The sequence below is a fragment of the Psammomys obesus genome, unplaced genomic scaffold, assembly GCF_907164565.1.
Source record: "Psammomys obesus unplaced genomic scaffold, mPsaObe1.curated_primary_1811, whole genome shotgun sequence".
NCBI lineage: Eukaryota > Metazoa > Chordata > Mammalia > Rodentia > Muridae > Psammomys > Psammomys obesus.
The window spans coordinates 4,149,582-4,173,853 of NW_026585580.1; the positions used below are offsets into that span (position 1 = coordinate 4,149,582).

A 24,272-nucleotide genomic window follows, 5' to 3' on the forward strand; every position below is an offset into this window, starting at 1 on the left:
AGAAACATGCAGTGGGCCTATGGACATTCATATAAGTTCATGAAGAGGAAAATGTGTGTGTGTGTGTGTGCGCGCGCGCGAGCGCACGCAACTATTAAGTACCTGTTTCCTTTACATTGAAATATTTACTCCTGGATGGAGGAAAGATTATAAGACTCAGGATGATGATGAAACTTAACTTACAAGGCTAAGAAAACTCAAAAACTGATGAGACTTAAGATATTCAGAAAGTTATAGCTCTCAAAAGCCTCTCCATAAGATTATACACACAGCAGGTAATTGCAGGAAAAGCAAGTTCTTCCGTGGAGACACATCCAGGTTGGGAAGAGTTCCAGGAATGTGCTGCACGTGAGTTCTGTTCACAGCCGGGTGGGCTTTTCCGCTGTGCGGCTGCATTTGATGATCCTCTAAGCAACCTCTCGCCCACATTCTTGTAAGTAAGCCCAGTAATGTCCCTGACTCACCACCATCTACTTCTGCAGGACCCTTTTCAAGCTTGTCATTCATCCGTTTCATTGACACTTGTGCGTGTGTCTTCAGGAAGAGTTGTAAACCAACACCTGGTGTCTGAACAAGGACTCAGAGAGTCAAGGATGAGTTGGGAAGAGCAGTTGCATGGCTTCTAAAACATGTGATAAAAGCATGTACCTGAGGCTGGAATGTTCAGTGACAATATTCCAATAGGGCTACCTTTACCGATTTGATATGGGGTATGTGTCTCCTTGTTGTAGTGTTAGGTATGTGTCCCTTGTCATGGCATTGCATTCGGCTGGTCTATACTGTGCTACCTGAGCGCAGAGCACACTGGGGTGGGAAGATCGCATGGAAACTATCATGTTCCGTATGGTATTGTGATTTTCGTTTGATCAAACAGATATCCTCCAAATGATCTATGAGCTAGAAAACATGTTGCAGTTCCTGGAGATATACAGGAGATGGGATTAAAAGCAGGCTGTGGTGGCAATTGCACAGCCCTCCCTCTGGAGACTAGAGGACATTTGTAACTGAGGCTCATGTTTCTGTCTAGAAAGCACTAATATACGCAAGGAAGGAAGTAGAAATGTGAAACAGACATAGGGATACGATTTCTCCTTACTAGTCTCTGATTCAGAAGGAATACTATTGAAAACAAGATGAAGTGTTGGCTTGCTGTTTCTTATACTAAAAAAGTGCACATTATAACTGTACCAAAGAGTCCTTTGTCGGGTCCCTAAACATGGAGTCTAGATAGACAGCAAGATGTAAGTGCTAGAAGATATCTTTCAAGTAAAATTTCAAGAGAAAATTCATAGGCTTGGGCCTTACTGATAGTCCAGTATAGGAAACCATGATAATTGTTTGGATTGTGAAAGGCTTTTGAACAAGAAACGGATGGTTTTAAAGCTTGGTTCAAGTGGGTGTGGAACATAGCTTCAAGAAGGCATCTGTCTCAGTGCCATGGAGCAGAACTGAGTAGTGCAAACCACTTATCATCAAAGGCAGTTTGAGAGAAATTAGTCCTTCATGGACTGGTTCAGAAAAGCCATTAGGGACAGTTACTTATGGCCAGCTGAGGTCACCAAGAGTATCAAGGACTGGATGATAACAGAAAAGAAAAACATTAGTGAACAAAATGAGCATGTGACAGGGGCTATTTGATGCACTATTTACCTGGTCTGATGGAGATGTGGACTTTGGAGAATAAAGAAATTAATTCATCAGGGCACTTGGGACTCGCACAGTGCTTCAGCGGCTTTGCTAAATATCATGATGAGATCTGATCTTTATGTAAGGGAATGGAGTCTCTCACAGACCTGGATGGTTTAGACTGACATATAAACTGAGTTTACATGGTGCAAAAGCACTCAGGAGTGGGTGAAAAAAAAATTAAGATATAAAAAGGAAAACAGACAGTGGAGGCCATCAAAGTTAGTCAAAAGGATTTTTCTTGAGCTGGAGTTCCCACACAGACAATAGGCTTAAGATGGATTTAAGGGACACGTTAGCTCCCATATGTGACCAGTGGACAGTGGGCAAGCATGGTGCAGTGCCTGCAGCCTCTCAGGCTCCAAGAGACAAGTCCAGCTGTGGGAGGAACAAGCTAGATCATAGTCTTGCTCCACCTCGGTCCTGAGGTATGTCAAGCAGTATGAGCTGGCCCTGTCATGATGATCATCAGGGGTGGAAAGATAAGGTATAGCCACACATTGTGCCCCAGAATCAGAAGGTTGAGGACTTGCTAGTGGGACGTAACTGTGAACCATGGAGGGGTAGATGGAATGAGGCCCTCATCTATGTCTCTGAATCTAACAGTGTTCTTCTGATAAGACAGTTAATATAAGCAAGGCTGGCGCATTGAATCTAGAGGTTTTTTAAAATATTTTTTTTTATTTTTAAATAATTTTATACATTCACTTGTATCCCAGCTGTAGCCTTCTCCCTCTTTCTCTCCCAATCCTCCCCTCCCTCCCTCATCTCCTCCCTGCCCCCTTCCAAGTCCACTGATAGGGAGGTCCTCCTCTCCTTCCATTTGACCCTAGCTTATCAGGCATCTTCAGGACGGCTGTAATGTCCTTATCTGTGGCCTAGTAAGACTGCTTCTCCCTCGGGGGCAGGGGAGGGGAGGTAGAGGAAGCTCAATGAGCCAGTCATTGAGTTCATGTCAGAAACAATTCCTGTCCCCCTTACTAGGGAACCCACTTGGATACTAAGCTACCATGGGCTATGTCTAAGCAGGGGTTATAGGTTATATCCATGCATGGTCCTTGGTTGGAAAAACAGTCTCAAAGAAGACCCCTGTGCTCAGATATATTTGGACCTTGTGGGGAATATAGAGGTGTTTTTGTTGTTGTTTATTTGTTTTTAACCTTCTCCCTTATAAATCTTCAAACCCATTGATTGACATTTGCTAACCTAGAACCCCTGCACAAATGTAGCCCATGGCAGCTCAGTGTCCAAGTTGGTTCCGTAGTAAGGGAAACAGACTGTCTCTGACATGAACTCAGTGACCAGATCTCTGAACTCTTCCCCATGAGGGGGGAGTAGCCTTACCAGGCCACAGAGGAAGACAATGAAGCCAGTCCTGATGAGACCTGCTAAGCTAGGATCAGATGGGAGGAGGACCTCCCCAATCAGTGGACTTGGAGAGGGGCATGGGAGATGAGGGAGGAATGGTGGAATTGGGAGGGATGGAGGGAGGGGGCTACAGCTGGGATACAAAGTGGACAAACTGTAATTAGTATTAAAAAAAAATTAAAAGTAAAAAAAATGGTTGTGGTCAATCTGAAATTCTGTCCACACTTTATAAATTGTTTCATTATATAATGCTAACCTATAAGTGTTTTACAAATTTAGAAAGGTTTAGAATGACAATAAAAAAAAAACTGAGGAGTTTGAAAAAGGATACACTGTGTTGTTGGAAAATGACGATCACAGAAGGCATGAGGTTACATGGTGAAGATCCAGCTGTTAGCAATATCTTGACTCCTCTAAAGCCCCGTAAACCATAAAGGCTATTGAGATGAATGTTGTTTGCATACCAGAATTAGATTGTATGTTCTTATTGCTACAGATACTTTAATTTCATTTTAGGTCTTAGAAAAATGAAGTGGTAACTGACACAAAAGTCTCTTCCCTTTGGAGGAAAACTTAGTCTTTTCAGTCTGCAGTGGTTACCATAGAGAAATTCAAAACTATCTAGGGTACTGAGAATAATTGTGTGGCTTCCTGGTTCTATGCTCACTCAAAATGGGGAAAAATAATTATTCATTGAAATCACCCCTTTGACAGTTCAAGGAACATCATGGAGGAGGAGTGAAGAAGCAGTGTAAGAGCCAGAGGAAGAAATGTTAAGTAGGCATTTGTATCAAATTAAAACATGAAGGGAGGAGGAAGTAGGGAAAAAGGGAGATCATAAAATTTTGATGGCCAATGTAACATGCAAGACTCGGAAAACTGAAGGAAGTTACAAAAATCAGGAATCTAAGCAAGTTACAAGACTCAAGAAGCCTCTCTGTCAGGTTATATCCATTAAGCAAACAACTGGGAAGAGATAGGAGACTTTTCAATGGAATTGCCTGCAATATGGGTAGGGAGTTCCAGGCAAGCTGCTTTCCTAAATGGTCATCTGAGATGGGGAAGCTCTTTCAGTAATGTAGCAGCTTTTGAATTACCCAGACTTCTGTAGGTAATCCCTCTCATAAGTAGATCTAGAAAACACATCTGTTCACCAACTTAGATCTGGGAGAAATATTTTTGTTTTGGTCTACAGTTAGTATCCTACCTGGGGAGAATAAATGTTTGCTCATCTCTCCGTAAGGTAAGTCATATAATAGTACATATTTAAACAGAGGTGTGTATTTAATGTACATGGGGCTTGGCCTATCTAAAACACAGCCAGTAAATTTCCTCATTACGTTTCTTCACATGTAACAAAAGGCATGAACAAGAACATTACACTGGAAAATGTCTGGTGCAAACTCTGTCATTTAATTTCAGTAAAGTTTTGAGGAGTAGTCCTATTTCTTACCTACATTTCCAGTCATTAGGTATGAATTTTGAAAGTCCATCATCCCCATTCCAACAATGTGTATAAAATCTTCAATCACCTGCATTAACTCTATTGAGCCTGGATAAATCTAAAAAAATAAGTGTAAGTTAGACTTGATGAAAAGTTCTGTGATGGAATACATAACCAGAAAGTAAAATGTTCTACATAATAAAAACACATTTGAGTTCCACTTTATTTGGAGAAATGTCTGCAGCTGGCACCATTTGTTAGATTTTTAAATTAATAGTTGAATATGCTACCAGATGTCACACAGCAAGAGCTTTGGAAGTGACATGATAATTTAACTAATCACTCCAGAAGTTCAAGTAAACTTAAAATGTTTACACACAAATAACATAACTTTATTTTTCATAAAATTCCAGGCTTACATAATAAAGCACTGAAATTGGACTCTGTGTTTTTAACTTAATATCCATATGGAGAAACATGAGAAGAAAAATATCAATATAGCTATTCGGAAGATATCTAGAAATACTAAATCCAGCTTTAGTATTGTACAGAAAAGTATCAATATTATAGCTATCATGAGTATATCTAGAAATAGTAAATCCATATATAGTATTGTACAGTAAAAACCTGTGAGAAACATTTACATCTAATAATTGTGTCAGTGTTTATATGAACAACATTAGCAATAATTATAGAATTACAATAATAGCTATAATATAAATAATTTACATATATATGAAAGAAACAAACCTATGAGAGAATATTATACTTATTGTAAGCTAAAAATAGGATCTCAAGGAGGCTATCAATGTAGCTGAAACCATTTTGTACCTCTGCTACTAACTGAGGCAGTATCTATCCATTGTCTCATTTGCCATCTATCTTCTGCTGCACCTGCGCTTTCCACCTGTCTACATAGTTACATATTCTTCTACCTACTGGCAAGTCAATTTATCTCTGTGCTCTGAGTGTGTTAGCCAACACCATGGTACACACAAAAGGTTGTGTTTTCTCAAAGACATCACAACCTGGCAAAAGGTCACACTGCATGTAACATCAAGTACAGCTAAGAAAATCCATTAATTTTATCATTTGTAAGCATGAGCATTGCAGCAGCTTCTAAACATGAAAACATAATTGATCTACTTCTAGTTACTTTATTTTATAAGTGCCGTAGTGGGAGATGAAAAGACCTAGTTGTCTGGATAACAGAATTCAAGAGCTGTGAGGGACTGGAATAGGAAGAAAAGTGATGAACAGGGTAGGCTGTATGCCTCTGTATATTTTGCAGAGGGCTATGGCTGTTACCTCTAAAAATCAAACACCACACATATACTAAATTCATCTACTTACAAATACACATATTCAACAGAAAACTGCAATATTTAACACTGGAAATATTTGGGAGGCTAATCTTTGGTTTGTTTGTTTGTTTGTTTTGTTTTGTTTTCCACTTGCAATTTTGATCATTAGATGGGAATTCTAAAAATCCATTGCCCTTATTGGATAAACATGAATGAGTTTCCTATGGGTTGTAAAGCTTCTTGATTCTACTTTGTCCTGCTTACTTTCTTTTTGTGAGTCTGTTTGTGAATGCTGTGCGATGTAGGCATGAAGACAAGGTGAACACAAGAACCTTGATTTTCACTCTTGGAAACAGCATCTACATTTCTTTTACCCTCATGTTTTATTAAAGTATTTACCTTAGACAACTAGTAATGGGAAGAATCATTCAGCTTCTCTGAAATATCTGTAAGTCTTTTTAAACTGAAAAGCACTGCCTATCATGTTAAAGACTGAGGAACATCTCTTTGAAATGAAAACGTCGAGGAAAATAGTGTCTCTGCCCCTCAGTGTCTTAAGAGTATGGGGCCTAAATCAATGAGCCCATGAACTTGGTTTTCAAGTTTCAAAACTGTCTCCATTTGAAAGGACCTAAGCTTTCCCCCACCTTTGGGGAAAGCCAATTCACAAGATAGATAGCCCAATCACCAAGTTCTTTTATGATGAGCTATGTATAACAAAACAAAGCTTGTGGAGGTTCCTACTGCAGGACCCATTGCTGTTTACACTGAAGACACATACGTGGTGTTGACCTCTAAGGGTGAAGCAGCACCTGTCTCTGAGGCCTGTTTGTAGTATGTTGTGACATCTGGTTTCATGCTTGTTCAGCACTAAGGTCTTCATATTCTTCCATGTTTGACGAATGGCATCATGTTGGCAGATGGTCTTGTTATTGCTTGTATTTCCCAACAGCCATAAAATGTTATAGAGGGGCTAGCAAGCTTTTTTGAGGAGGGCCTAATGGCAAGTATTTTACACATTTCAGATCACAGAGATGCTAGTGAAATGAGTCTTTTCTCTCCTTTCTGCAGAGTGGTCCCTTGTAACAGGTAGGGAAGAGTGTTGGCTACGTAATAGACATTGGCTGGATTTGGTTAACTAGGTGGAGTTTGTCCCTTCCTAAGCCAGGGGCATGAGGGTGGACTTTGTAATATGGAGTATAAAAAATTACATGACTTAAACCCACTGTCAATCCCCGCCACAGTGTGGGTGTGCGGGTATGCATGTGTGTATATGTTTGGCATGGGGGGGAGAGACATACTGTTATAAAGTATTCTTTCACTTTCGTAGGCTACTTTTTCAGCAGGTGTCTTTATCTAAACACAGTCTGAGTCTTCCTAACTGGGCTTGATGAGTAACCAGTTGCCTGAATTGCCTGGCTGTATTTTTTTCAGTAATATACACATTGTTTGTAAAATTCTGACATCAGAGTTACTTGTTTAGTTTATTAAACTCACATAAAGATCTGTTTTCGAGATTTTTTTTTGTTAAGTCTACTTTTCTAAGATAAAGAGAGATCACAAGAACTATTTTTGGTACATTTTAAACACCTTTTTTTTTTTTTTTTAATTTAAGAAGTCACCTTTTGTGCCACACGCACTTACCGTGTAGCTGTAATTACAATAACCACTTTTTAGTACAAGCTACAAAATAACTGCTTTTAAAATTTCAAGCCATCATTTTAAAAACATCACTAAGGATCATTCCAATTTAAAAAAAAATATATTATAAAAATGAGGTTAGAACTAAACCCAAATCACAACTAAAAATGCGATTACAGATTCCTGGTTTTTCTAATGATGACAGTGCTTGATAGCATTCATTTGCTCAAGCTGTGACCTCCAGGAAAAGAACACCACGTGATGAACTGCAGCCTTGTTTTAAGTAGAGGATCATACATTCAGTCTCACTATATCCATAATGAATAGTCTCTGGCATTCTGGAAGGATGCTCTCAGCTACAGCAGCGTTATTCCAGGTGAAGACAACTTCCTAACTGCAAGGGAACAAGGCTGCCCTCTAGATGAAGACCAAGGACAAGGAAGCAGAAGAAGATCGAGCAAGGTTTTAAACTAAAAGTTGATTTCTTTTTCCCTTGCATTGGCCAGAAGCACAGTATTGGTACCTTATAAGGCTGGCTGTGCCGTGCTATTCATAAATATCCTATCATAACCAGAATAAAGGGGATGCTTCACTTAAAGGCCTTACCTGTGACTATAAAAAAACCAAAGGGGGTGGGTGGTTTGTTTGAATTACAGTAAATGCGCATCTGTTTGTCAAGAGTTTGCCTTGATCGTGGGATTTTTTTTTTTTTTTAAACCAGAGTCAAGTAGAAAACTTAAAGACTATCCATGCATAGTGATAGTAAATTCCCACAGTAAGGTAAAAACTAGGTTTCCCCTTTGTTTACCTTCATCTATATTTTCTGTTTTAGGGAAAGAGTCTCACAGTACACAAGTTAGTATAGGATGACAAGATAAAGCATTTTTAAATGAGCTAAGTCAGTCCAAAAAGCTCACTCACTGGTAAGGCACGGCAGGAAGAAAAATTTGAACATGATTATTTATGAGAGTTTATGTTAAAAACTGTATAAGAATTCACATCTGTACACATGAGGCAGATTCTGTGAAGCATGAATGAAGCGCAATTGATTTCTTCATTAATAAATAGCACATTGCTTCTACTGAGATATAGTCTACTACATTGTTTTATTTTTTCCATTGTCTATAAGCCAGAAAGAAATCTATTGCTAAGTTACATAGCTATCAGTTCCTTATAGTTCCAAATTAGCTAAAGGTGCTCATTTTTTTTCACATGTTCACACAAAATTTCTCCTGTGGGCTGATATTATAAATGATAACTTGACTTCTGCAAAATTACTGTTTTGTCATCTAGAATAATTTTCAAAATCATTTTATACTCTTGCAGAATCAAACTATTGACTTTTCGTGTATTTTAAAATCTGTATCTAGCTAAGTTCATAAATTCTAAAATGATCCAACCTTACCTGTTGGGCATCTTCCCATTTCTCCTTGTTCTCTTCATCTAGAAGGTTGCTAACGATTTGAAAAAAGTTCTGTAAATCAAATTAGATAAAAAACTTTAGTATGACACGTGGGAGTTAGTTTGCAACAACAGCCATTCAAAATTATTATATTTGATGAATATATTTGATGAATTATATTTCATGAATATTTGCAACATTGCTTTATATCCTGACACATTCTTGATCTTTAAGGAGATTTTTTTGGCACCATAATTCTAAGGTGTCTCGACAGCTCCATAGCTGCATCCCAGAAGTCACCTGAATAGGTAAAACGCTTTCTTTTTTCCTTTTCACAATGATTTGTTCCATTGTCACCTATATTTAATCTGTAATGTCATTATATAATTATTCCTTACAAATGTTTTATTCCTTCTCTAAAGAAGTCATGTGTACTGGTCTGTCACAAGTTATCTTGTGAACTGCAAACCAGGACTGCTCGTTCATTGTTTCTAAAAGCAGTTCAGTACGATCAGGACTGAGGGCAAGACTGACTAGACAACACCCTCATTTGAAATTCTTGCCCTGCCCTTCCTGGCTGTGGTACTTTTGCTTTTCAACTATCTATGAAAAAGAAGTAAAGAAACATTCAAAATTTTTGGCAAAGAGCACATGAAACAATGTTTAATATGTGTGTCTTTGTAATTTCTGAATCACTACTTTTTAATCTATGACTTTTTCAAATGGGTCAACATGAAATATGCTCTTTTTAAGGCTCCAAATCCTTGTCTAGCATTCTCAGCGCTAAGGGCAAAAGACCAATTCATTGATGGTTATTCTATATCATACATATAATATCTGCTTATAATCTACAAACCTAAAGAAGCTAAACACTAAGGGGGACCCCAGGGAGGACACTTAAATTTCATTCATAATGGCAAACAGGATAGACATTAGAAGTGGCGGAGTAGAGGAAACAGGATTGGAGGGTCCTCTGAAAGGATCCACCCAACAGGGGTTCCAAGCAGATGCTGAGAATCACAACCAAACTTTGGGCAGAGTGCAGGGAGTATTATGGAGTAAGAGAGGGGTGCGAATATAGAGACATGGAGGGGACAGGAGCCCCACAAAGAGACCAACAAATTAAAAGTTCTGAGCCCAGGGGGTCCTGCAGAGACTGATGCACCAACAGAGGACCATGCATGGAGAGGACCTAGACCCCCTGCTCAGATGTGGCCGATTGGCAGCTCTGTCTCCATGGGGATCTTTGAGTGAGGGGAGCAGGGGCTGCTTATATCATGAACTCAGTTGACTTCTTTTTGATCACTGGCCCCTGATGACATGACCTTGACAGGCCATGGAGCAAGAAGATCGAGGAAATCCTGATGAGACTTAACAAGCTATGGGCAGATGGCCAGTAGTGGAGAACTCCCCCTTTCAGTGGACTAAGGGAAGGGGATGAGGGAAAGAGGGAAGGAGGGTGGTATTGGAGGGAGTTGAGGGAGGGGATGTCAATGAGGATATATAATGAATAAATTGTGAAGAAAAAAAAACACACATTAAAGATTCTACAGCCCTTTTGTGACATTAAGAAAAAAAGACCAATTTGTTTTTATCTTCATCCAGAATTCTGCAAACAATCAGCTAGTTTTCTCTTTCCGAGCAGACGAGATTATTCCGAGATCCATTTTTCGTTCCCCATGACCACATGGACATATTGCACTTGGGTCAGTTCTGTGACTGATAATTTCACACAGGATGTGACACCAGAAAGACCTGTCTGTGTTCTCACATTATAATGTGCCACCCAATACTGAAATCAGGAGAAGAGGTATGAAGAGTTCATTGAAGGGTGACCTGAGACCCACAGGGCATCCGGTGGAGGCACGGTACAGAGATGGTTGCTGCTTGGCTGTCTTCTTCATTGTTTCCTTGGTTACATCCTACCTGACTGGCCTGTAGGTAATTAAGCAGCACATTGCAGCAGGCTGACTCACTAGCTTAGGGCAGGACTCCCTTGTGGGCGGAAATAATATTAATTTGTCAGTTTTGTTTGTCTTCTCTGCATACAGTTTTTCAAAACAAGCATTTGCCCTCATTGCAGATAAAAATCACCTGGGTGTTTTTAGATGAAAAAACAAGGCTGTTTCATTTCCTCTTCTGTGGATTGAAGCTGTTAGTATCTATATTTAATTGCCCTATTTGTGCTATTTATTTTAATAGTTCCTGGCAATCACATGGTTGGAACATGTTTCAAGTTGTAACCTCTGTAAAAGTTCTAGAATATTTTCTGCAACCATTGGGTGGTGAGTACTAAATCTGTTTTAATCCCGTTTTCAACTCATTTAACCTTTCTGTACTACCTGCCATTTTTACCACTTAAAATTCCTTGCTTGGAGTGTTAACATTTTAAGGGCTCACTCCATTGAGCTGTAACTCCACCTATGGGCAGAAAGAATTAACCTTCAGAGTTCTCCAATTGCCTATGGCTGGTTAACTCAGTGGGGGACAGGGAGCTAATGAGGCAAATGTTGTAGGTTTCATCTCTGTGCATGCAAGATGGCTATGTTGAAGTCCATGACCTTGGTTTGCATCTTGACCCTCCAGCCCTCATGCAAAATGCATGCTGCTGCTAACAAGAGATACTAAGAGAAAGAGGAAAGCAATTTGTGCAAATGCATCTCCATTTCTGGAAAAACACTTCAGGAAGCATGTTTTTCTGACAGTGGGTCAGTGACTTCTTGCTGTATGCAAAGGCCACTGCGCACACATGCACACACACTCAAACACACACACACATACACACAATTCCTTGATGAAAATAATGAATTTAGTGTTCTCTTTTTAAATACCAAGGGATAAACATGAAAACATGAATTCTTAACCAGAGTCTTAAACTTAGCAAGCAGAGAATATAGCAAGCATGTTGTATTATTTTTCAGGGACAACAAATGGGCCTTTATTGAATCAGAGTAGGAAGGCAGCTCAGATTAAAGTTCCCCTGTGATCTCATTACTGATTGTATTTCAGAATAATCAACGGTCGTTTTCTGACTAATGCAGGCCATGTAGGACACAGCAAGATGAGTTAAGCCTCATTGTCTAGAGTGATGTAGAAGACATCTTTGGGGGAGATGAGTCCTTTTTGTGAATTAGTTTATCCTTAACTCTTGCCCTTAGGAGATATCTAGTGAAGTTCAAAATTAAAGAAAGGAGTCCAAAGTCAAAAGGCCTTGGGCTTGCAAATACATTTCGGCATCATCCCTCTGAACTGACAGCTCTCACTTGTCATGCATGCACTGAAAATGTGTATTAAATGGGGTTATTATACGTTTTAATTCACTTTGACTTTTCACCCATGAGCAGGCTGATAGAACGGAAGAGACCAAACAAGACAATGTTTTGAAGAGGAGACCAGTAACTTTTTTGGTCACCTAAAGACTTCTGAGCAGTGTGAAGAGACTTCCACTTAAGCATGTTCATTAAGAGCTCTGGCATGCTACACGGAGATCCTTTTATTTGGTGATTCATGGATCAGATCACTTTTTCCAGTCACTGATATGTACCACATAGTAGGGTTTGCTTTTAAGGTGTGTGCGGTTTTTGGAAATAGGGTTTGGCTATGTAATCCTGAAAAGCCTGGGACCTGCTCTGTAGACTGTTCTGGAATAGGGGTAATCCTTTTGCTTTGGTTTCTGTGTGCTGTGATGAAATTTATGCTTTACCACACCAATCCCATGTCTTAAATTGAATTCATGAGTTTAAATCCTTTGGCAGAGTCTCAGCGGTGTGAAGACTGAAGTAGCAGAAAGATACTAAAATTTCTCTTTTGATTTTTGTTTAACCATATGGTCCTGTCCCACCTTATGTTTCTAATATGTAAAAGCTATGTGGCAGAAAGACATAAATTTTGGTGGTAATTTCTAAGATTGTTTCTGCTCCGTGGAAAGTGCTTGATATATGGACCTTTTATGATTACATTTCTTCAATATTATCTTTATTATGATTTACTACATAACTAATATTTACCACTATATTATGGTAAAGATGTACCTACCATGTTGGTGAAGACTTTCATACCTGTCTCCACCCACTTTGAGTAACATTTCTTCTTCTTGCAGTAACATGGAGAAAACAGAATCAAATAAATACTGACTTCAGTACCCATATTTTTCAATAGAGATTTCTCTATTTTCAGACTATGCCTGGTAAGAGGGTTTTACACTATAGTGATTACTGGATGCCTGTTTAGTCAGAGATGTTATAGCAAATGGCTCTGGGACAAAATGGTCAAACAGGCCTGGTTACGTTTTTATTGATAGGTAAAAACAAATAAATGAATATAGAGAAACACAAACATCTCTGTGACAATTACAGAAAAGGTCTCAGACAGAGTATTTTATTTTAGAAATAGTAGTCAATAATCTTGCTGGAATTCTTATTGGCTTCACTTGGTAGATTTCTGATTGATCATACATCATTTTGTGTAACTACATGAAAGCACCTTATAGGTTCTATCTTTTGTAGATTAGGCTAATGATTTGATGACCCTAAGCCAAATGAAATGATTTTCGCCCCCATCTTTACTCATGAGCAAAACGTTTGAACTTCAAGAGACAAAGATAATCCCTAAAGGACAAGACTCCATAATGCAGAGATAAAATTTTGATACATTTAGTCGGCTTAGGTCAGGAATGTCAGGATAAATCTAGAAAATACTTACACACTAAACAAGGAAGAAGGAACCATCTATAAGGACGGATAGTATAGAAAAAGTCATCATCATCAGCCTAGAGATTGGGTTACAGCTGTAAAGCCATGTGTGATATGGACTCTTGAAGTCTGTATCTTTTTCCTTTTGCTGTCCTGCTCCATAGTTTATCTATAGCCCAGGTGTATCAGATAACTTCATGCACTCAAAACTATACTGTCTCCTTTGCAGATAAATACAATAACAACCCTGTTTCCTGTTTTTATGATGTAACTGGCCTGGAAGAAATAAAGATGTTCTAAAGAGACACTTGTGCCTCTCAATCTGACAATCAGACTACTGAAACAATGGGAACCCAAAGAAATGGAAAATTCCCTAGGCATCTCATGCTGGGACAAGGAAATGTTGCCAACAACAGGAGGACCTTGTCTCCCAGACAGAAAGTTCAAACAGTTCTAATAACTTGTCAGACCACCTTATAGGTTGAGGCTGAAACACAGATAGTGATAAGGCAGAGTGGCGGGAACACACTTTGCCTGGGACTGCTAAGATGTGCTTTCCTTGCCCCCACACATTTTTTTAAACTTTGATCTTATTTCAGGGCACTGGAGATAGCCTTAGGACTTAGAAAGTTTCCTGGAACGCTTTAACCCTCTTCCCAATGAAGCCACATCGAAGGAAGGAATAGCTTTGCCTGCTTGTTTGCTTGCCTGTCTTCCTTCCTTCCTTCCTTCCTTCCTTCCTTCCTTCCTTCCTTCCTTCCTTCCTTCCTTCCTTCCTTCCTCTCTTCTTTCCTGCCTGCCTTTCTTTCCTTTTTTCCCAGGATACTATTTTTTGATTAATTAATTTGTTTATTACCATGTATTAACATTTTTCCCAGCTGTAGCTCCCTTCCATTTCTCCTCCCAGACACACCCACCCTCACTCTTCTCCCCCTATGCCCCTTCCCTAGCCCGCTGATAGGGGAGGACCTCCTCCCCTTCTATCTGACTTTAGCCTATCAGGTCTCATCAGGGCTGGCTGGATCATCTTCTTCTGTGCCCTGGCAAGGCTGCACCACTCACAGGGAGGTGATCAAAGAGTAGGCCACTGAGTTCATGCCAGACAGATCCTATACCTCTTCCTAGAGAACCTACTTGAAAATGAAGCAGCCAATGGGCTTTCTCTGAGCTGGGGTTCTAGGTCCTCTCCATTAATCCTCACTCAGAAGGTCAAACAGGATAGACATCGGAAGTAGGAGAAGACAAGGAACAGGACAGGAGCCTACCACAGGGGACCTCTGAAAGGCTCTACCCTCAGAATATTGAAGGAGATACTGAGACTCATTGCTAAACTTTGGGCAGAGTGCAGGGAATCTTATAAAAGAAGGGGGAGATAAAGATAAAATCTTTTTTTTAAGATAAAATCTTATATAAGAAGGGGGAGGACAGGAGCTCCACAAGGAGACCATAAGAGCCAAAAATCCTGGACCAAGGGGTCTGCAAAGAACAACACTTTCCTTCTTTCTTTTTGAGTGCTTAGTTGACCTATTGAGGACAGGCACTCAAGCCTTGTTTTTGCCAGGGTCTTTTTTTTTTGTTTCTAACTCTCTGGTAACAAGGATGTCCAAACACTGTCTTTAGATCAGATGGCACAACTTCTTATACAGCTTCTTTGCTAAACACAGGAAATCTCGATGTGACCGAATGCATTTGTAAAATACATACACTTTGCTCAGCAAAAGAATAGATATGGAGAGCTATAAAATTGTAACCCAGATGTCACAGTGAAAGGGGCCTAAGACTGAAGATTTGGACATGACAAGGTATGCTTTACTGCCTGCCCTGTGGCTCTTGGAGGCCCAAATGAAAAGAAATATACAGGGATTGAAAGGTGAGAAAAGATAGAAAGAAACAGTGGAAGACTATTTACTTCTGCAAAAGGTATATAGAGAATGATTTTTCCTCTATCCTGTACTGGGCTGTGGATAATTAAGAGTGAACAGGACATATTTGGGGCAGTGAACTCGTGGATCCTAAACTTCAGTGAGTGAATAATGTCAGTAAATAAATAACACTAAAATGATGATTTTAGGGTTGCTGCAGTGTGAATGTGAAAAGAAGACCTGTGATAGAGCAATCTTTTCCCCCTTTTTATTATTATCATTCATTACAATGCATTCAATTTGTATCCTGGCTGCAGCCTCCTCCCCCATCTCTTCTGAATCCCATCCTGCTTCCCTCTTCTCCTGCCTCGCCTCTCCCCTAGTCCACTGATAAGGGAGGACCTCCTCCCCTTCTATTTGACCCTAGCCTATCAGGTCTCATCAGGACTGGCTGCTTTGTATTCCTCTGTGGACAGGCAAGGCTGTACCCCCCAGGGGGAGGTAATCAAAGATCTTGCCAATGAGTTCATGCCAGAGAAAGTCCCTGCTCCCCTTACTAGGATCCCTAGTAAGAGCTATCATTTTGAAACACTTGCTCTCCAGCTGATTGTGCAGCTTGGGAAGGTTGGGGACTATTGTAACCAACATCTCAATGGGTGGTTCATTCAGCTTAGGTCTTGAAGCTTCCTATTCATGCTCTGCTTCCTGAGTGGGGATGCAGTGTTACTAGAGAGGTTCCTGCCTTTTCCACCAAGGACTCCTTGACTGCTGCCATGTCCTCCCTGCCATGATGAATTACATAGCTCTGGAGTTGTGATGTAGGATAAAACTTTTCTTGCTTGCCTTTATTTTTGTCAGGTGATTTCATCACAGCAATGGGAAAGAAACTAAGACAGGTCTATAAAGCAGTGGTAAAGTGTTTGACTAGGATATCCAAAACCCTTGGCTTCAGTCCTTAGCAGTAAAGATGAATACTGGAGTAAAAACTACTTCAGATAGTGACTACAATGTATTAAACGTTGCTGCTGGGAAGGCACTTTGAGATGATACCTCTAGGTGGTGACTGAGAACAGCTCCTACTGTTTCAAAGGTATTAAGACACTTCTAAAAGGTACTTTAGGCAGAGCATGGCTCCCTTGCCTAGCCATATCTGCTTTGCAAGAGCACAATATTCTTCCCTATAGGAGAACATAATAAGGAGGGGCCATCTTGGAGGACAAAGCAATCCTCACAAGACAGGTGAATTTTATGTGACTCATCTGGAACTTAGCTTCCAGGACTAGGAAAAAAAATCCAATGTTTTTCATTCCTATTTTTCTGAAACAGCATAAATTGACTAAGGGAGAGCAAAACATAGTAGATTTTAGTGAAATGAAACATGAAAGGCAGGGGGAAAAGAGAAAGGAGGAGGATGGATGAACAGGTAGTGGAGCTGACATATGAACAGGGGAATGGGAGGGAGAGGGAGAAAGAGGATGTCAGAGAGAGGAGGTAAACAGATAGGTGAGAGTCAGAGTGAAGAGAATGACAGACTGTGCGAGAGACAGACAGACAGCTGTGGCAGTTATTGGCTAGTCAGGAGCAAAGACTTGCTCTGTGTGATATCTAACCTGAAGAGACAGCCTTAAAAATGAAAATTTTTCTCCCTAAAAAAAGTGAGAAGAGAGAACACATACTTTATGACTTTAAAATGAGTTAAGCAAATTTTAGAAACAGAATGATATAAATTTTTTTTTAATTGGTCTTGAATAGGCCGGATAGGGAAGGCAGGACTATTCATATAGAGGGAAAAGACCCAGGTAAAGTGGAGCCACCAACTCACAATGGTTATATAACAAGCTTAGCTAAAAATAAAGCCTAGTTTTGGATGTTGAGCAGTATATGTAGTACAGTAAAGTGAAAGTTAAACTAGAGATCATAAAATCATTTCAGGTGCAGAGGGTAGAAATGGTGGTAGCTTGGTCCACAGAGACAACACGCATGATGATAGAATGTACATGTGAGAGAGCAGAAAATCAAAGAGCAGTCATTGGTTCCTGTCTTGGATATTTAGAATTATAGTGCAGATTCATATGCTGCATCCTACATGAGAAATAGCTGCAGGAACAGGAACGACAGACAGACAGGGAGGGAGGGAGGAAGGGAGAAAGCTCCATTGGAAATAAAGAGAAAGAAAGAAAGAAAGAAAGAAAGAAAGAAAGAAAGAAAGAAAGAAAGAAAGAAAGAAAGAAAGAAAGAGAAAGAAAGAAAGAAGGAAAAAAAAAAAGCAAGCTTAACTTTGATCTAGTTGAGCACTGAGAATCTACAATTCAGCCAAGTGAACAGGCCCAGGAGACAGGTTTGACTTAAGAATAAATCTCCAACGACAAAAAGTAATGTGAATAATTAATCATAGCTGAAAACAGAAGCCCGTTGGGATTAAAAAAAAATATGAATACCAAGAATAGAGTTGAATAGGTAAAGTCAAGGTTAAACACTGGAGGTAAGCCTACTAGCAAGAATAATAAATGAGATAGGCGAGAAAGGGCAAGAGGCAAGAGTGACAGGTGACAGAATAAAACACATTTAGAAGATGTTCCATGGATAAAATTAATTCCAAGACACACAGACTTTTCTTCACCTAGGCGTACACCCAAAGGCAACTCAAGGTACAGCAGAATGGAATTCATTTTTAACAACTTGCTGCTCATGGATTAACACATGCATAACACCAACACAGAACACATGCACACCAACAATAAAGGTTAACATAAAGGCTGCAGATTCTGTGTTATGTGTGAAACTATCATAGTCTCCTGTTCTGGAAATTATGTAGAAAAAGGATGGATTCCAGGTGGCATTACTGCACGAATCAATTTGAGTTTGTTCTCACATATTTGCTTTTAAGTGAACAACCCTTCAAGTGTGGCTTAAACTACGTATGTATGCTTTGCAGCAGGTGAGTAAGAAAAATAAATTAGAATTGACCAAATCAACAAAAATCATGATGTGAATCAGGGTTTTTTCCAGAATGTTTATCCAAGCAGCATATCTACTGGATACTAGAAGCTATCAGGGATCCAGAAAGACTGAAGACTACCATCCAAAATCAGGACGAAGACATATGGACCATATAATTCAGAGAAAGAAATTAAGCCCATGAAAACCCCAGTGAAAGGCTAGGCTCATCTGAGGGAGTGGGATACCTAGCTTTAGGGTCTAAAGCTTCCAGGATTTCCTGACCTAAGGCTTGTGGATACAGGTCTCCAGTTTCAGGCATAGATTCCCCTGCTGAACCCCATCACTTCCTTAGACCTGGAATACTTTGAGAGCAGTCTATTGACATCATTCTCCCAAAATGGGCTTGTTTAGATGAAAACAACAAGGTCTTTAATGACAGCTTGATTTTTCTTGCTCTTCTTTTAGTCACATCTTCACAGAAATTCTGACTTGTTTGAAAACAGCAGAAGGATGTTGCCCTAGGATCCCCTGGCTGGATATCACACTATTTTTTTTTTTTTGCTCTGCTACAAAGCAAGATAGCTTGACCTGTAACTGTTCTTAGTAGCTTGAATAAGCAATGTTTTCATAATGCTACAAGTCTTTTCTTAATTTTTTCTCTATTATTATTTGTTACAATTTATTTATTTTGTATTCCAGCTGCAGCTCCCTCCTTCATCTCTTCCCAGTCCCACCCTTCTTCCCTCTTTCTCCCTTATGTCTGACCATTAGTCCACTGGTAGGGAAAGTCCTCCTCCACTTCTATCTGACCCTAGCCTATCAGGTCTCATAAGGACTATCTGGATCCTCTTTCTCTGTGGCCTACTTAGGCTACCTCACCAGCAGGAGGTGATGAAAGAGCCAGTCACTGAGTCCATGTCAAAGACAGCCCCTGTTCCCCTTACTAGGGAACCCACATGGAGACTGAGCGGCCCATAGGCTACATGTGAGTAGATAGTCTAGGTATATCTCCATGCATGGTCCTTGGTTGATTCATCAGTTTCTGCAGGACCCTCTGAGCACAGATTTTTGGCTCTGTTGGTCTCCTTATGGAGTTCCTGTCTGTTCTAGGTCTGGAACTAGAAAAGATCATCCTGAGTGAGGTAGCCCAGAAGCAGAAAGATACACAGGGTATATACTTACTGATAAGTGGATATTAGCCATATAATATAGGAAGATGCTAAATAACAAGGAGGACCCTAGAAAAGAGGCTTAATCCTTCCTCAGAAGGCAAACAGGATAGACATCGGAAATAGGAGAAGACAAGGAAAAAGACAGGAGTCTTCCTCACAGGACCTCTGAAAGTCTCTACCAATCAGGGTATCAAAGCAGATGCTGAGAGTCATAGCCAAACTTTGGGCAGAGTGCAGGCAACCTTATGGAAGAAGGAGGAGATAGAAAGACCTGGAGGGTACAGTAGCTCCACAAAGAGACCAACAGAGCTACCAGTCTTTTGGGATAAGTTTGGGATCAAATGCTCCAATAAGGGGTATCCACCTTTGAGATACTGCAGATGTAATGGAGAACAGCGAAAGAAGGGGCTATTCAATCCTTGGGTCTTTAGGGCATATGCTTGATACTGCTTTCCCACTCTTCATTTAGAAATAAAAAGTGAAGAAGTTAGTGACACCTATTTAGCTAAATCTGGTACTTTTATTATTCACCTGTAGGCAGTAGGACACAACAGTCAATATGAAAAATTGTCAACACTCAGTATGTAAATAGAAATTTATCCAATCAACACATGGAATTACTCTTAAGAAAGGAACATTAGAGAACCCCAGCTGTCCAGGGAACCAGTCACTGAGTAGACAGCGCTGCAAACAGGGTAAGGACACATCTACTAATGCTGTTGCCCTGGGGTTCTGGGAAGCCTAGCAACAGTCATGCAATGGGAGTCACAAGGTCCTTTCCTCTACCTAGAGAAAGATTAAACATGTAATATAGCCTAAGGCACATATATGACCTGACATTCTTGTGCCATCCTGTGCCAAAAAGAGACCTGCAGCCAAGAAAAGGGGACAACAGAAAGCTTAGCCCTAATACAATACATTCAGTGCATCCCTTCCTCTCAAGGCTCAGGAATCATGGCAGGAAAGGGGACAGAAAGACTGTAACAGACAGAGATAGTAGATGACTATGAGAAAAAAAGTGTGCTCTGGACATAAATGAACTCACAGCAGTTGTAACAGCATCCACAAGAGCTGTGCAAACTCAAACCAGCCAAAATCCCACCATGAAGAGGGGACTTGGGTATGACTTCCCACCTGTAACCAAGTTGTTACCGGAGGCGAGTCCATTTCCTCGAAGGGCAGAGCCCCTGGTAATCCCCTGATAATGTACTCTAAGGGGAAGCCATATAGCCACGAATATTTGGTCAGGAGACATTAATCTTGACGGGTAAAAAAAAAATCAAAATGCAAAGTTGAATGGGCAAGGAGGGGAGTACAGATCTGGAAGAGTTGGGGAAGGAAGGATGAATGTGATTAAAACAAACTGTATGAAAATTGTCAAAGAACCAGTAAGAAATATTTTTAAAAAATGAGTTCAGCAGCTTGGTTCAAACAACACACTCCTGTGAACCATTAAAATATCTGAAATTTCTCCTTGGGCAACATGCCATGAAAAACAAAAGTGATATGTGGTCCAAGAAGATAACTGGTTCTGAGAAAACCTTGTTCTAGGTCATGTTTTTTCTAGGCATATTATTCTTATACTAGACTTATGCATATCAGCTTGTTCACTTTTTATAGTAGATTGATTCTTTGGAATGCCATAGCTCACCTTATTTGAGCCTTCCTCTGTCTTTCATCATATAAATATTTCTCTTCTTTTGACTCTTTTGTTCCTTCCTGTTACAGGTGCTCAAAGAAGCTACTGTTTATGATATACATTATCCTTGGCATATGATAGAGTTGAGGCTAATAGGCAGAATGACAGAAAACCTTGGATGACATCATATCTGCTTTCTATCATGACCCAGGTCGGATTTCTCTCTCTTTTACTCTATATCTAACATAATGTTCATATGTATTATAAAATAGGGGTTTTATATCTAATGTTCCCATTGTTATCCTATCAGGCTTGCTGGCTTTATGCCTCCTCTCAAGGGACTGCGGCTACATACAGCTGCAAGCAGCCAGAGGATAGAAGTTGACAGACTTAGAGGTAAACACTACCCTTCCAGCTCTCTGCCACAATGATGATAATAAAAGTAGGAGATATTATTCTTAGGTTTAGTCTTTTTATGTTTTCTTGGATTTCTTGGATGGTTTGTGCATGAAATTTGCAGGTAAATGGTGGGATCTGGAAAAGATCATCCTGAGTGAGCTATCCCAGAAGCAGAAAGACACACATGGTATGTATTCACTCATATAGACATATAATATTGGATAAACCTACTAAAACCTGCACACCTAAGGAAACTAATCAAGAGGGAGGACTTTTGCCAAAACGCTCAAACCCCATCCAGAAAGGCAAAGAGGATGGTCATCAGAAGAAGGAGAAAAGAGGGAACAAGCCTGACACAGAGGACCTCTGAAAGGCTCTGCCCTGCAGACTATCAAAGCAGATGCTGAGACTTATGGCTTACCTTTGGGCAGAGTGCAGGGAATCTTATGAAAGAAATGGGAAAGAGTAAGATCTGGAGAGGACAGGAAATCCACAAGGAGAGCAACAGAACCAAAAAATCTGAGCACAGGGGTCTTTCCTGAGACTGATACTACAACCAAGGACCATGCATGGAGATAACCTAGGATCCCTGCACAGATGTAGCCCATGGCAGTTCAGCGTCCAAGTGGGTTCCATAGTAGTAGGAACAGGGACTGTCTCTGACATGAACTGATTGGCCTGCTCTTTGATCAACTCCCCCTGAGGGGGGAGTAGCCTTACCAGGCCATAGAAGAAGACAATGCAGCCACTCCTGATGAGACCTAATAGTCTAAGATCAGAAGGAAAAGAAGGAAAAGAAGACCTCCCCTATCAGTGGACTTGGGGAGGAGCATGAGTGCAGAGAGGGGAGGAAGGGAGGGATTGGGTCAAGAGAAGGGAGGGAACCACAGGGGGATACAAAATGAATAAAGTGTAATTAATAAAGAATTTTTTAAAAAGTAGAAGATAATTCAGCAACTAAAATTTGCTCTATTCACAAATCAGATGCAAACAGAACTTTATTTCTTTGTATTATACTGCTGTTCTCATATTAACCGAGTTCCCTCTCTGTGTGCATAGCAAAGGTGGCACTTGTCTGCTAATCTCAGCAGATCTGTTTTCTTAGAAGTCTGAAGGCACTCAATCACCCTTTAAGGAGAGCTATGACAATCCTATTTTAAATGGCCCTTACTCTAACATATCTAGCCCACTCATTTGAATGAATCAGAGAAAGTCCAAGAGAATACCAAAAGACAACACAATCAAAACTTTGGTACTTATTTTTACTTCTCCTTCGGTGACACCTTTTCTATCCTTAATTCTTCTGCTCACCATTGGCCCTTTCTTCTCTATGAATTTATTCTTGAATTCATGTATCAGACTATGACTCAATGGCACCATTTTGACTCCTGACCCAAGTTAAGGAGATAACCCAACATTACAATGATCCAATTTAATAGGAAGCAACTAGAGAGATTTTTGACATCTCTAACTTCTAGTCTCTTTATCTTTCTTTTATATAAACATAAAGGTTGAAAATGTTAGCAAATGTAGGCCTCTGAGTTAAGCAAGACTAAACAAAGAGTGCTGTAAGCAAAGAAAAATGTAACCTGGCATGTGGCTGCTGAAGGGTCAGGCATAGCCTGGCTTCAGTCTAATATTACAGGACATTATTAACCATGCTCCATTTTCCTACTCAAAGAATAGACCCTGTCACCTGGCATAAGTCATGTAAACTACATGAGGTCACACATTAACCAGGTCTGGTTTCTCTTGGCACAAGTCTCCCTTAACCATCAAAACCTCTAAAAAGGAGACATTTTGCCATTCTTATGGCTGCTTCAAAACCATCATACTGCTGCTGCCAACCTTATCCTCTTGCCTAGAGGATGATTCAACACAGTAACTTTTAATCAAATCCCACTCTTTTCTCCCTAAAAATTTAAGAAGAGCAAAATGAAGAGCCATCCTTCAAATTTGGACAGGCCTTGCTGAGAACCTTGAGGGCCAGTCTTGGGGGAGAAGTAAGCACATGCCACAGGTTACCCTTCGCTATGAGACAGGCAGTCACTGTACAACTTGACATAGGAGAAGCTGCCTGGCTCACAAGCTCTCATTAAAGCACAATGTTCAGAGGCATTCCTGATCCCCTGCTCTGGGATGAATTCCTTCTGATTTAAATGCTGAAGCCCTAATATGTGGGGCTCATTAATTAGACTACTTAGATATGTTTATAATAAAAAAGACTCAGGTTTAAAAAAAATTGAGTGATTACTGTAGGTCCAAGTCAGGTGTGACAGCTCTGTTTATAAAAAGAATAAGAAGACAGAAATACCAACATGCCTGTGCATAAAGAATATACGGACTATTAAAAGATGTCACCTGAAGGCTGCCGTTTACAAGCCAAAGAAATTCAGGAACCCAAACCTGTGCTCAACAGCTTCCTCCAAACCTGAGATACATTTCTGGAACATTAGTTTTGGCAACCATATAAATAAATACAGCCTTCAATAATAATTAAAATAAAAACAAAATACAAAACCTGGAATCCTAAGAGAACCAAAGAAATCTCAATATTTCCTTAATTCTTAGGAAAAATTTGAAAGAGTAGAATTATGACAAGTTTTATTATACTTTATTTTAACGCAAACTAAATTATTATTTAGCCACAAAGGAGATAGAAATTGAGACACCAAGATAGCTCAGTGAGTAAAGGCACTTGGCCACCAATGCCTAGAAGACTGA

General features: G+C 39.9%; 1 protein-coding gene across 3 annotated transcripts in view; it reads right to left on the bottom strand.

The window, feature by feature from the left end:
* Window positions 1–24,272, bottom strand: part of Adgrb3 (adhesion G protein-coupled receptor B3) — a 772,331-nt gene that overhangs the window by 371,626 nt on the left and 376,433 nt on the right. For all 3 annotated transcript variants that reach the window (XM_055606172.1, XM_055606179.1, XM_055606163.1), the window contains exons 11-12: window positions 8,849–8,917; window positions 4,508–4,616 (exon numbers count right to left, since the gene is read on the bottom strand). In XM_055606172.1, coding sequence (XP_055462147.1) covers window positions 4,508–4,616; window positions 8,849–8,917 — 178 coding nt within the window. The remainder of the gene's footprint in view (window positions 1–4,507; window positions 4,617–8,848; window positions 8,918–24,272) is intronic.